Source organism: Egretta garzetta, unplaced genomic scaffold (genome assembly GCF_000687185.1).
Source record: "Egretta garzetta isolate BGI_Z169 unplaced genomic scaffold, ASM68718v1 scaffold424, whole genome shotgun sequence".
Lineage (NCBI taxonomy): Eukaryota > Metazoa > Chordata > Aves > Pelecaniformes > Ardeidae > Egretta > Egretta garzetta.
Genome location: NW_009259489.1, coordinates 2,652,289 through 2,664,401, shown reverse-complemented (window position 1 = coordinate 2,664,401; position 12,113 = coordinate 2,652,289). Strand labels below are relative to the sequence as shown.

The 12,113-nt window shown below is 39.9% G+C and overlaps 1 protein-coding gene across 1 annotated transcript in view; it reads right to left on the bottom strand.

Moving 5' to 3' along the window:
- CMYA5 (cardiomyopathy associated 5) overlaps window positions 1–12,113 on the bottom strand; it is a 49,896-nt gene that overhangs the window by 17,321 nt on the left and 20,462 nt on the right. Inside the window, 5 exon segments of the mRNA XM_035892828.1 lie at window positions 3,864–3,985; window positions 5,943–5,965; window positions 7,748–7,981; window positions 8,660–8,755; window positions 11,069–12,113. The exon segment at window positions 11,069–12,113 is cut by the window's right edge and continues 23 nt beyond it. Of these exon segments, the coding sequence (XP_035748721.1) occupies window positions 3,864–3,985; window positions 5,943–5,965; window positions 7,748–7,981; window positions 8,660–8,755; window positions 11,069–12,113 (1,520 nt within the window).

Below are 12,113 nucleotides of genomic sequence, written 5' to 3'. Positions count from 1 at the left end.
TGCCTTCTCCATTACCTGACCTTGTCTTGCAGCACAGGCACCAGGGGAGAGGACACCCTGTGAGGAGGATGCTCATGAAAGCAGAGACTGAAAGCACTTGTTCATCGCAAACAGCATGGGATAGCTCAGTCATGGGGAGAGGGAGCTTGCAGAATAAGAAAGTTTCCTCCAGACACAGACAGATGTAGCTGATCCCAGAAAGGTGGGCAGGGGAAAGGACCTGCCACACCAGGAAAGGATTCGTGCAGTGTGTCAAATCCACTGAGATTTCCAGCAGCAGGGATGTGCTTTAGGTAGAGGAAGGCTGAGAGAGCTCCTGCACTAACAGACTGGGGAGCAGGAGGCTCCCTGCAGCCTTGGGTCCACCCCTGCCCAGAGGTGGACTCCAACTGCAGGTGCACTACAGGTGCTCCTACCTGGCATAGGCATTTTCCCAGAGACCCGGTGGGCAGGGGATTGTTGGTGCGCAGGTGAACCCAGGCAATGCCAAAGCACCTGAACCTCATGGGACAACCAGGAGCATGCTTCACAAGAAGTGCTTCGAAGACCTCTAAGGTTCCCCAAATCTCATACAAACTTTGCCTCCCAATTGGCACAGATACATCCCTGATGAGATATTGTTTCCCCCTACGATTATGGCTTAAAAGAGAGGGAGGGGAAAGAAAGAAGCAAAAAGCCCCAAAAGATGTTCATTGTTAAAGTGATTGCAGGGAACGAAAATACATCGTTCTATTTCTTCAACCCAGTAAATTTCCATATTGCATGAATTCTCTTAGAATCGGAGCAGAAAGCTTTTGCCTTTTTTTGAGTTATCTTTACAGTAATGATGATGATCCCCTGTGGTATGAACAAGGCAAATGCAGATGCTGGCTGTTTCCTTATGATTTATACAGAGAGCTACCAGTACTGTAGGATTACATCTGCTTCCCATTGAAAAAAAAATTACCCTTCTCATTGCTGAAAACAATCTGCATTTTGTCTTTTGACTGCATCTAGAGTTGGTCAATTTAAAAATTGACCATCTTTAGGAATAGACTTCCTTTCAGTGGACCCAGTGGGGAAACCAGCTTTTTCTTTCCTGTGAAGTTGCCTAGAAACTGCTATTTATGATCACAGAAACCCCACAACTGCAAGATTTATTATTATGCCAAATTGGAACAGAATCTAGCTTAATGAATGAAAGTTCTGGAAAAAAAAAAAAAGCTATAGATCAAAATTCAGTTTGTTAACATTGAGAAGCATTTGATTTCTAATTTCCTGATACATAATATGAACCAAACTTTTGAAAGGAAGTAATTTCAAAGAAAGAAGTTCAACTATTCTCTTCATAAACAGAACATTTATGTGTTATTGAAATGCTGATATTAAATGAATTTTAGTCAAAGAAATTAGATATTTGTACCACAAGTTTGACTAAATCATATTTTTCAACAGAAAAGTGTTATATTTTCTCATCAGTTTTCATTGAAGTGCTGTGGTGTAAGGAAGATTTTCCTTTATGCTATCTGATCTCCACTGCCCCCAGGAGAAAAAATAATAATCCCAAATATTTTCTGGATATTCATCCCTTTCCAATGTAACGAGAAATAACATTTCCTTGGCTTTGTGGACTTGAAGAAGCAGCCCAATTACACTCCTCTGTGACTTTAATGGAAGACTGTTACAATCAGCAAAGGTCCTCGCCTTCTGGTGTAAAAGGACAGGAGTCACTGCAGGCTTTGGAAAGAATAATTTTTCAGTTTTTAAGTTTTATTCACTCTTCTTGTGACACAGCCTGAGTTCCAGTACGTTCAATGTCATAGCGCAAGTTTTTCATGCTTACACATTTGTTAATGGAGTGGCTTATGTAAAAGGAGGAAGTATCTGATAGAAAAGGGCTTTTCATTGTGGACATGGAAAATTTGTAAATGGAGGGTATTTTGAAGGAAATACGTTTCTGAAGCAGTGAAAATAAAGTTTTCTATAAAAATGTTCAGTAAAAGGCTATATTTTCTGAAGGAAAAATATGTGGATTGGAGAAACATGGCAAGTTCACATGTATTTCATCAAATGGCTTCAGTCAAAAAAAAATCTGACAGTGTCTGACATTTGCCTCCAGTATGTGATAAATGATGTACTCAAGGCATTCAATTCCAAATAAAGTTTCATATAAGCATTTACCTCTATTTTCATTCAGGAAGAGTGTAATCTTGGGGGAAAAAAGAAAAATATATATTTTGTCTACTGTTCACCAAAGTAAAAATTGCAATAGCAATTGAAATACCTGGTAGTGGAAGTGAAGAATGAAAACTGGGTATTTTAGAAAGAGGAAGAGAAGAAAGGATAAAGGGTGAAGAGTTTTGAAGGTTGCTTGGTAGTTGAGAGTCATCCATTTCCTGTTTGTCAAAGCAAACTGGTCTGGAGCCATTTGGTTTTCAGCAATTGTGCACAGTAGCTAATGCAAATCAATCCCAAAAGCAGATCTCAGCAGTCTGGGGGAAAACATGTCTGAGTGACTTGTGGGAAAAGAAATACAGCATGACAAAACGCGTCTGTCCTCCTGGATGACCTTTTCAGTAGGTAGCAGCCCAGGAGGAAAGAATGATTTCACGCATGGGACTGCAAGAGGGAGTTCAGGAAGACACATAGCATGTTTGCATCACTAAATTAACTCTGGCTGAGGGTGGGTTACAGAAAAGATCTTTTAATCTGACTTCCTGAAGAAATGAGGCTGAGGTAATGCTGCATGCACAAGTGCCTGTCCAACCTCACCTGAGAAGCTTTGAAAGCCACAGGCAAATTCATACACATCTGATAAGGATGTTAAGGTCCCAGAGATGCTCAGCTCCTATTGGTCTAATAGTAGTTGTGTGGAGGAGAGAGACGATCTCCCCACAGTGACGCTGCTGCGTGCACTCAGCTCTTATCAGACACCAGAGCCTCTGAGCAGGATGGCACTTCTCCACTGTCTCATTAGGCACCTGAAAATCCAGCCAGGAAACAAAGCACCTTAGGGAAATCAATGTTTGCGTTCCAGTGAAAAGCCAGAGGGTGACTACAATAGCGGTGGTGCGTTTGACGGTGAATGGGAGGTCACAAAGAATGACAGTGAGATTCAAGCTCCCAAAACAAACCTTCTCTCGAGAAAGAAGTACTGGAGTGAGACCCCGTTATGAGGAAAATGAATCAACAAATTGGTGCTGACAAACTCTTCATTGGTGGCTGTCCAGATCCAGGTAATTTCTATAGGTATGGGTACAGGCAGAGCAGAAAGCCCACACAGGCAGGCTATTTACAAGATATGAAATACCAGACAGACATGAATAAACCCCGTTACCATGTGCAATTTTCACTGCTGCCCACTGAAGCAGAGCCTGTTCCCAGCTCCAGCTAACTGCTTTCCCTTCACATCCCGTGGGGGTTTCAGATGCCTCTGGTCACTTGGCACAAGCCCAGGGACCTTGGCCGTCAGCCAGCCCCTGCTCTCCTCCCCCTGTCAGCAATGCTGGGGCTGTCCCCACTGGAGGAAGAGAGCTCTGGAGACCTTTTGATTGCCTCTTCTGTTCCTGCCTGCAAGGGAACAGCAACTTCTTTAGCCCTGGGAGATCTACTGATAAAAGACCTGCTAGTCTGAGGTCCTGATATCTTAAATGATGCAAGAATCCCCCACTTTAGCACTTTTCCCTCTGTTGCTCATCTTAGTGTCCTACTATAAGCCAAACACTTGTGCACAATTAGACTTCATTTTACATTCAACTCTGATTGCTAATTACATGGTTTGCAAATTTATACTTCTCAGATAGATTCTGTTTTTAGCTTCATAAAATTTCCAGAGCATTGCCAAAATGTTAGCTTTTGCAAAAACAGTATTCAGAGATGCTTACCAGCCACATGTTTTAAGGAGTGCTGGTTGCTTTGTCCCGGGCTGTCCGCATAGTGCTCAAACAGTGAAAAAGCACTGGGCACCTTTTCTAAAGAGAGAGTAGTATCCATCGCAGAAAGTAACCTATTTGGAAGAAAATACGTAGCTGTAAAAATCCCTTGTGGCGTCACATAGTTTCCAAAGGCCAGAAGAAAAGACCATGCAATGTATGCTTCTCTAAATATTTCCCAGGAACTGGTGGACACCAAGCAAGCAGAAGCTGTTTCCCTCATTTTGAACATTTGGAGCATACTGTGATTTCGTACCAGGGGTGCAGAGAGAGCACAGACTGTCTGTATACACTTGACCCACGAGAACGTGAGGATTTGAAGTTCATAGCAAGACTCCCAGGAGCACAGGGGTTCAGGCTTAATAACACAGTGCCTTTAAAGGTTACAAACCTTAGCACTAAACTACAGCAGCTGACTCCAGAGACGCAATGTAAAGCAGCTGCTTGTGGCAAGCAAAAAAAAAAAAACACATGAGAAGGAAGATGGATTCCACTTAATTAGCTCGTATTTGCTGAGTTCATGATAGGAAAAAACCCAACATATTTTTAACTCTAGGGCAGAAGCAGCTTCAAGGAAATGAAAGATTTTTTTTTTCCAAGGCAACTGAGTTTTACCTTTCTCCCCTTCTTTTTTTCAGTCAACAAAGTAGTTAATTATCATAATCTTAACAAAGCACAATAAATATAAAATATTCTTTCTTTAGAAAAGCATGCATTGTTATATAGACTTGTTCTTAACCGTTTTTAGCAAGTCAGGTATTATCAAAGTAATAGCCAAACCCATGCACAAATGAGAATAAACTTTAAGTTTAGTGTGTAAGTTAACAAATAAAGACCAAGTATGCAGAAAGCCTTGGAAAATCATTTCGTCACATTATGCTCTATTCTTATGCAATAAACTACATGCAGATAGGTGGGTGGACTCTCACGTTTTTGTCTTATAAGGGGGGAGTCCAAGTGTATAGCCCTTATTCTGCAGATTAATGGGAACCATGAAGGGGTGTTTGGGACATTCTCTTCAGACCACTCTCTTGGGTTTGGAATTTGGCTGAGAACTGGCACCCTTGTGTCACTGTTTATACTCCAGCCCATCACATCTGTCAACACGCCTATTGCTGTGACGGCTGAGACAAGGATATGTCCGAGATGCACTACACAACACCCAGGCCCTTTGGGCAAAGTCCGTGGTGGTGGTGTGGGCAAAGTAGGTTTTGGAGTTTGCATAGGAGAAGCCTGCAGTCAGCCTGTCTGAATATTTGTAGTTCCTCTTGGCAAATCTATTGGGGGAATATGGGCTTGTAATTGAATACTTCTCTCATAAAGGATGCATGTCACCAAAATGACTCCATTGAGGAAATCACACATGGCAGAGAACTGTTGGTGATTGTGTGTATTTCCCGATATGTGCAGGTGGGTCAGGATGCAGCTGTGACGAGGCAACAGCCCTCTGACACATCCTGAATCAGGCGGTGCCAATGAATAGTCATGGGAAAACAACAGCCCATAGTCTGCCGGTGAGCTTCTGAAAGCTACTTAAATCTCTTTTTTTTTGGTCTAGAATTGTGTTCAGAAATACAGCCCAACAACCCCATCCATGTGAGTGACACTTTACATCATAACCTTTCAGAGACCACGTAATACTGAACCAGACTAGTGAAAAAAGAATGTACCAGTGACTTCTAAGAGATGGAAGCATGGTCAAAATGTTTGGTTTTTTTTTTTTAATATATGTGTATATAACAATAACTACAAGGAACATCTGTTTAAAAATGTCTGTGTAGAGATTTAAAATTGAGCTGACATTTTAAGATGCTACTTGTTTAATTGATGTATTACAGAACACGTGCAAAACACTTCAAAACAGCCAGTTACAGCAAAGTATAAAACCTCTTAAATTCATTATTTGAAAGGCTTATAAAAGTAGCTATGAATATTAGCAGCGTGTTTTCAAAGACTGCAAATACTAATTGAAGCATCCAGCATGCTAGGCCTAGTACTCACTACACAGCACTTAACCCATAATTCATATACCTTTTATTCAATTCTTTAGATGACTAAAGGAGGCAAAAAAAGAAATGTATTAACAGTTTCCAAAACCCTGAAAATGTTGAAGAGCCACTCATCTAACAGCCTTGCTACTCTCCACAGACATAAAATACACACAGTTTTATTGACTTGACGTTGTCTGGGATGCTGCTCATTCACACCAGCAGAGAGTTTGGTTCCTTAAGGATATTCCACTTCAAAGCTCTGGCTCAGCAGGCTATTAAAGTCCAAACCTGGTTTTAAATTCCTGAGCGGTCAGTATTCAATATCCAGGTTTGAAGACCAGAGCACAGTCAAATACTTTCTTAAACCAGGGCTTTTACAGAAAGAAATCACTTGCACATTAAGAACACTTAAATTCAAATTTTGGCTGAAATCTCCTTCGTAACTTCTCGTTACAAGAACCTGCATGAGATTTGTATTCATGGAGTAAGAGTTTCTCCCCTGGTCCATGAATCTTCAGCTAACATTTCCCAAGTCGTGTACAGAAAAGTTCCTGTCCTCTATCACTAACAGAAAGGGGCAGGGAATCTAATAAATTTCCCACTCCACAAAATAATTTCAGATTACAAAGTTATCTTTTAGCCTAAGCACTGATCCAGCACCTCATGAAGTTCAGGAAAATAAGATATATCTCTCATCCATACCAAAATAGGCAATCTCCCATGGCATTTGCTTAGTTTCAGGATACTAAGACATTGCATAGCTTGGAGCAGGGGAGAAAACCAAATATTTCTCCATCATTTCCATAACAGCTTGGGGTCTTGTATTTGGAAAGCTGGTTTATTTTTCATGATTTATCTGTCTTTAGACAGTAATTTGAACTTTTCATTTCTTGCATCCCAGGATACTTTCTCTGCAACTTCCAGACTACATGCTGCTAATTCCATAACAGTACAAGATAATGGTCCCAGAAATCCCACCCCCTTCAAGACTGCTGGTACACTTCTGTAAAGGAGAAAGTGTCACAGCTCACTTAGAGACAAGTCTTACAGCACAGGAACAATCTTGGAGGATGCGGGCCATTAATTAACCTCTGCAAGACCCTTTGATACCAGCTTATGACAGATGACTGTATGAGCTAGGTAACTATCATGCAGATTCACAAGGGATGATTTTTACATCCAGAAAAGACCATTACAGACATGCACCTCACAGGCACTTTCTTAAACCTAGCCCATTGCTGTGGTTTAACCCCATCTGGCAACTAAGCACCACACAGCTGCTTACTGCTTTCCAGCAGTAAACACTTAACACAGCTTCAGTAATTTGAGTGTGTAACTACTGTAACTCAGTGATTTGAGTGTGTAACTACTTTCTGTGTCTGCTCATTTAAAAAAAGCCAAAACAACAAAACCCCCACTACTCAACAACTCTGATTCCAGTTTAGTTTTCTGTTACACTTTCTTGCTTCACCTTTGTTTTTGTAGATTTTTACTATAGTTTTTCATAGTTTTTACTATAACATTTCTTACTCCTCAGTGGATAATTAATTCTAGATAAATTATCAAAGTGTCTCTTAGTCTTCTCTTCACAAACCAAAACAGAACCATTTTAATGGCATAAGGCATGTCTTCATCCTATGCAACGTCTTTGCAATTCTCTCTGAGCATTCGCATGACAAAAGCAAATGATACAGCAGTTTCAGAGTAGAATATCTGAGCTTGCAGGATTTAGCTGTCTTAAAAAAAAGGAAGGTAAATAACTCATTCTCAGCCTATGCTGAGCACTGTATAAGTGCTTTCCTAACTAGTATCATAAAAGCTAGTATGAAAGCCATTTTCACTTACATTTAGGAAAACAAATCCATCAAGTTCTTCCATTTCTTTTACTGTTGCCTCCAAAGTTTCCTTTGCTGAATCTACAGTTTGCTGGAAGTGAACCATCTGCTCATACAGGTACTCCATTTTCATCTTCTTCACTTCCTCAAAGTTCTCTGATTTCTCATCATATTGTGCTACCACTTTCTTAAGCATCTCTTCATTCTGCTTTTCCAATAACTCTGCACTTTTCTTACAGTTTTCCTGCAAAGTAAAAACAGATGTAAATTGTTTTGCAGGATAAAATTACAACATTTAATGAATACACAGAAACTCTCAATTACCCATATATGAGCCATCCACTAGACTCCTTCTGGCATCCTGAGAGTAAGAGAACTTTATTTCTGTAAGCAAGCTCATGTGGGAGAAATAACACTAGAGAAATACATTAAAAACAATGGCAGAGGTTTTTTGTTTTACTGTTAGTGTTTAAAATTGAATACCTATATTTAAGCATTGAGATAGGAAGTCTGACTACAAAATAACTAAAAAAACATACTTTCAACTGAAATTAATACAGTCCTCAAGGCTTAAGAACTTGGGCATTAAGAAGTTAAGACGTTGGGCAACTCATTTAGATGCAGCACACAGGACTCTAAATAAAGAAGGAAACAGTGTGAGCTTTTTATAAGCATAAACAAAATTAAAGGGACCTTTTCCTCCAGTGCTTGACAGTAACGTATTGCACTTTGCAATAATGTGCAAAATCCCAATCTTTTTATTCCCCTAAAGTTAACACCTTCCAGAGGGAGAGGTCAGTTTGAGAACTCAATAAACAGCCCATTTCAGTGGAAGCAATGATGCTACAATACAAGGCAAGCATATCTTAGAAGTAGTTTTGTAGATGGAAAGAAAACTAGTGCCACAAACCACTGGACTTACCTCAACAGAGTTAAACAGCGATTCAATATCAGTCACAAAATCTTCAAACTTCATTGACTTTTCTTCCAGCGTTACTAGCAATTCATCTAAGTGATCCTGAAATTTAAAATGTTTCAGTAACATAGGAGTGTTATTTTATAAAGTTTTTACATACATCTTATTTTAGGTGAATATTTTTGCTTTGCCATGAGCCACCATTGGAACAATTGCTAAATTAAGTTCAAATATCTCCCTGGCTACAAAGACAAGCACAGAAATAGCAACCGAACAGTCACAAAAACTGTTTCCAAACAAGAAAAAGTGAGCTCAGTTCAACAAGGTGCTGAGTGTCTGTACAAGTTGTTGAATGTTACAAATTCCAGGGCAGCTTTGACAGAGACTGAGGGTACTGAGAGCCTCATGAGGGTCCTCAAGAGATCGCAGGAACAAGTCCATAAAAAGGAACATAATGCAGGTAATTACGAGGCTAATAGATTATGCAGTGTCATGTTTTGATTTTTTTAATCAGAATTTTAAAGATATTTCCTTATAAACCAGAATTAATCAAAACCACTGGTTGAATTAGATGTGGAAACAAAAGCAGTCCAAGGACAACAGGCATCAGAGATGACTCAGAACTTTTTCTTAGTTCTTGACCTTTCGTGAAAGCAAGCTGGCCATCTGCTCAGGTGCAATTTATAATTTATAAAAATACTTAGTTTTAAGTAGCTGGCATAAATCTAAAAGGAAGGTTAACATCCTTTGGTAACAGCTTCCTATTATGGCAAACTTCTACAGCTACATCTGTTGAAAACTAGCATATGACTTTCCATTAATTATAAACGTCACATCGGACTGTACATTTGAAGGCTCACTTTATAAATATTTAGGGCCAATCACCAAGATTCAGAGGCAAACTTCTGTTTGCCAAGATAACCTATAAAATCTGACAGATGCCATCCATAGCTCATTTCATTTACTGAAAAGATATGTTCCTACAGTTAAAATTCAGGCGACAAGCATTTTGCCAGCTTAATGTTTTCTCAGTAATTATACAGAAGTAACAAGAAACATACAAATGCTGTCTCAGAGTAACCTGAGCCCTGAGTGCTAGAAATCATGTGAAGCCAAGCCTGTGCTGTGGCCAAATTTAATATTGGCTTCGTGTCCATGCTCCACAGCCAGGGAGTGATATCATGGAACATTTATTTGTGGCTTAACTTGACTTGCTGCAGTGCAGGTACATTCAAGGGATGGTTGGGGTCTGTGACTTTATTTCTGACTTACTGGTAGCTAATTCTCACTTTTAAGTAGAGCATGAATGGCCACGTATAAAAAGTAACTCTGCTGCCATACTTCCGCACACAATGAAGACAGTTTGGAAGTGTTGATATTTGAAACTGCCACGCTGACGCCTCCTACTTCTGATTTCTCTTTCTTGCATATGAGTTAACATAAAGATAACGTAAATACCATCAACTGGAATTTACTGGAATTTTAATGAAATTACACAAAATCTGTATTACCGTCAGCCGAATATGCACCAGGAAGGACACCTCACCTTTCAGATACTGGGGTGAGATTAAATAGCTGGTAACCAAGAAAAGAATATCTGTGTACTTGTACATGGACAAATCTGATGTGGGAAAAGTGAGACATCACATGCATGCTGTTTTCACAAGCAGGACCACGATTTCATGAAGAATAGCTTCCACAGAAAGGAAAGCATTTCCACTAGTACTAATAACAAAGGACTAGGCTACTGAAACAGAGGGCATTTTTATCTATCTTTTAGTATGGTACAGCTTAGAGGCAGTGGGAAGAAGCAGGACTTGCTAAACTCCTACCTGCACTACAGCTAAACCACTATTGGCACAGATGAACGTGAACTGAACAGAAAATGAGTATGGGGTTTCAACAAAACTGCGTACTGTAAACTGCGCAACTCCTCTAACATCTCTGAGCAACCAACACATGTAACTGGGACAGGGAACACTTTACGAAGATACTGGTCCCCACATATGGAGGTTTCTGTACCTTGTCAGGTGAAATGAGCTGCTGTTACTAAAAGTTTTTTTCACAGAAACAACACTCTTCCCATTTCTTCCCCTACACATACAAACTAGAACAAACTTACAAAGGTGAATGGGCTAAAAGATGGAAAGCCTGTTAACAGCTGCATATAAACAAGGTCATTCAAACCTATGAACAAATAAAAATACCAGCTTCACAAGCCTAGAACTCTAGAGAATACATTAAATACGATAGTCTCCCTTCAAGATCTCTAACCGGTGTTTAGGAATAGTTCTTATTTTATAGATACTGCAATTTAGCCTCTGGACTGCTATCTAAACCCTCTCTCCTGACAACACAGAAGATCTAGAGAAATTAGCTTCAGTAGCTCCTTCCTTCACCCAGATTCATTCTTACCTTCATCTTGGTTGCAGCATCATCTAGTGTTGTGACTTCATGGTCTTTATGTTCTCCAAAAAGCTTGTCAATAGCAGATATTGGGCATTTGCAGTGGTAACAATATGTGTCTGCTTGCGCTTTCTTCAGTTCTCTTTGTGGGCTCTCAACTTGAGGAATGTTTGTTGATGATTTTTCAGGATACATCACCACAAAGCCTGAATCTTCAAGCTCAACAGGTGTCCTTTGCTCTGGCTCATTAACAAATTCATAACTATCACCAACATGCTCAAAAGAGTCCCTGTCCTCAAATAATAGCTCCTCGTGTGTGAATTGAGATGATACCTCATCTTGCAAAAGTTCTTCTTGAGTAATCACATCATAGTCCATTGACTCAGCGAGATCTTCGTAAACACCAGGGTGCTGCTCCTCTCTTTGCAAGTCTGGCTTCTCTGTTTGCAGAATGGCAGGGACACGTGAAAGATTTTCTTGGGCATACTGATCATCTTCACTGTCTTCAACAGGAGCCCGCACATATGGGACATATTTTTCCATTTCAGGAATTGCTGTCATTTTGTGCTGTTCTTCCTGCTTATTACTAGCTTCTTGATATGCAGCTCCCTGATAATCTACTAGTTGACTATACATCACTTGATGACTTGATTGCTCTGGCAACTCCTCAGTTGTTTCTACAGGTAAATTTTCTTCTTCTCTTTGTTCAGTCATATCACTTCTTGCACCTGAAAGGATTACTTTGCTTCCAAAAGGAATGGCATGCGTTGGTTTACAAATTGTTGCTTGAATGTCACTGTCAACTTGGACTTTCTCTCTCTCCACAACACCCTTTTCTGGCGGAACCTCAGTTCTGACACATTGAACATCACCAGATCCCTGCTTGTGTTTGGCTTCTGAACTCTGAACTGAAATTCCTCCGCTAAAGGATTCATAGTCTGATATCTGATCCTTTTGAGGCCCTATGGCCTTACTTGGAATTTCATCTTTAAGAATGTATTTTTCAAAATATATTCCTGTTCCATCATCTGTGTCTGAATTTCTACTAGGGAAA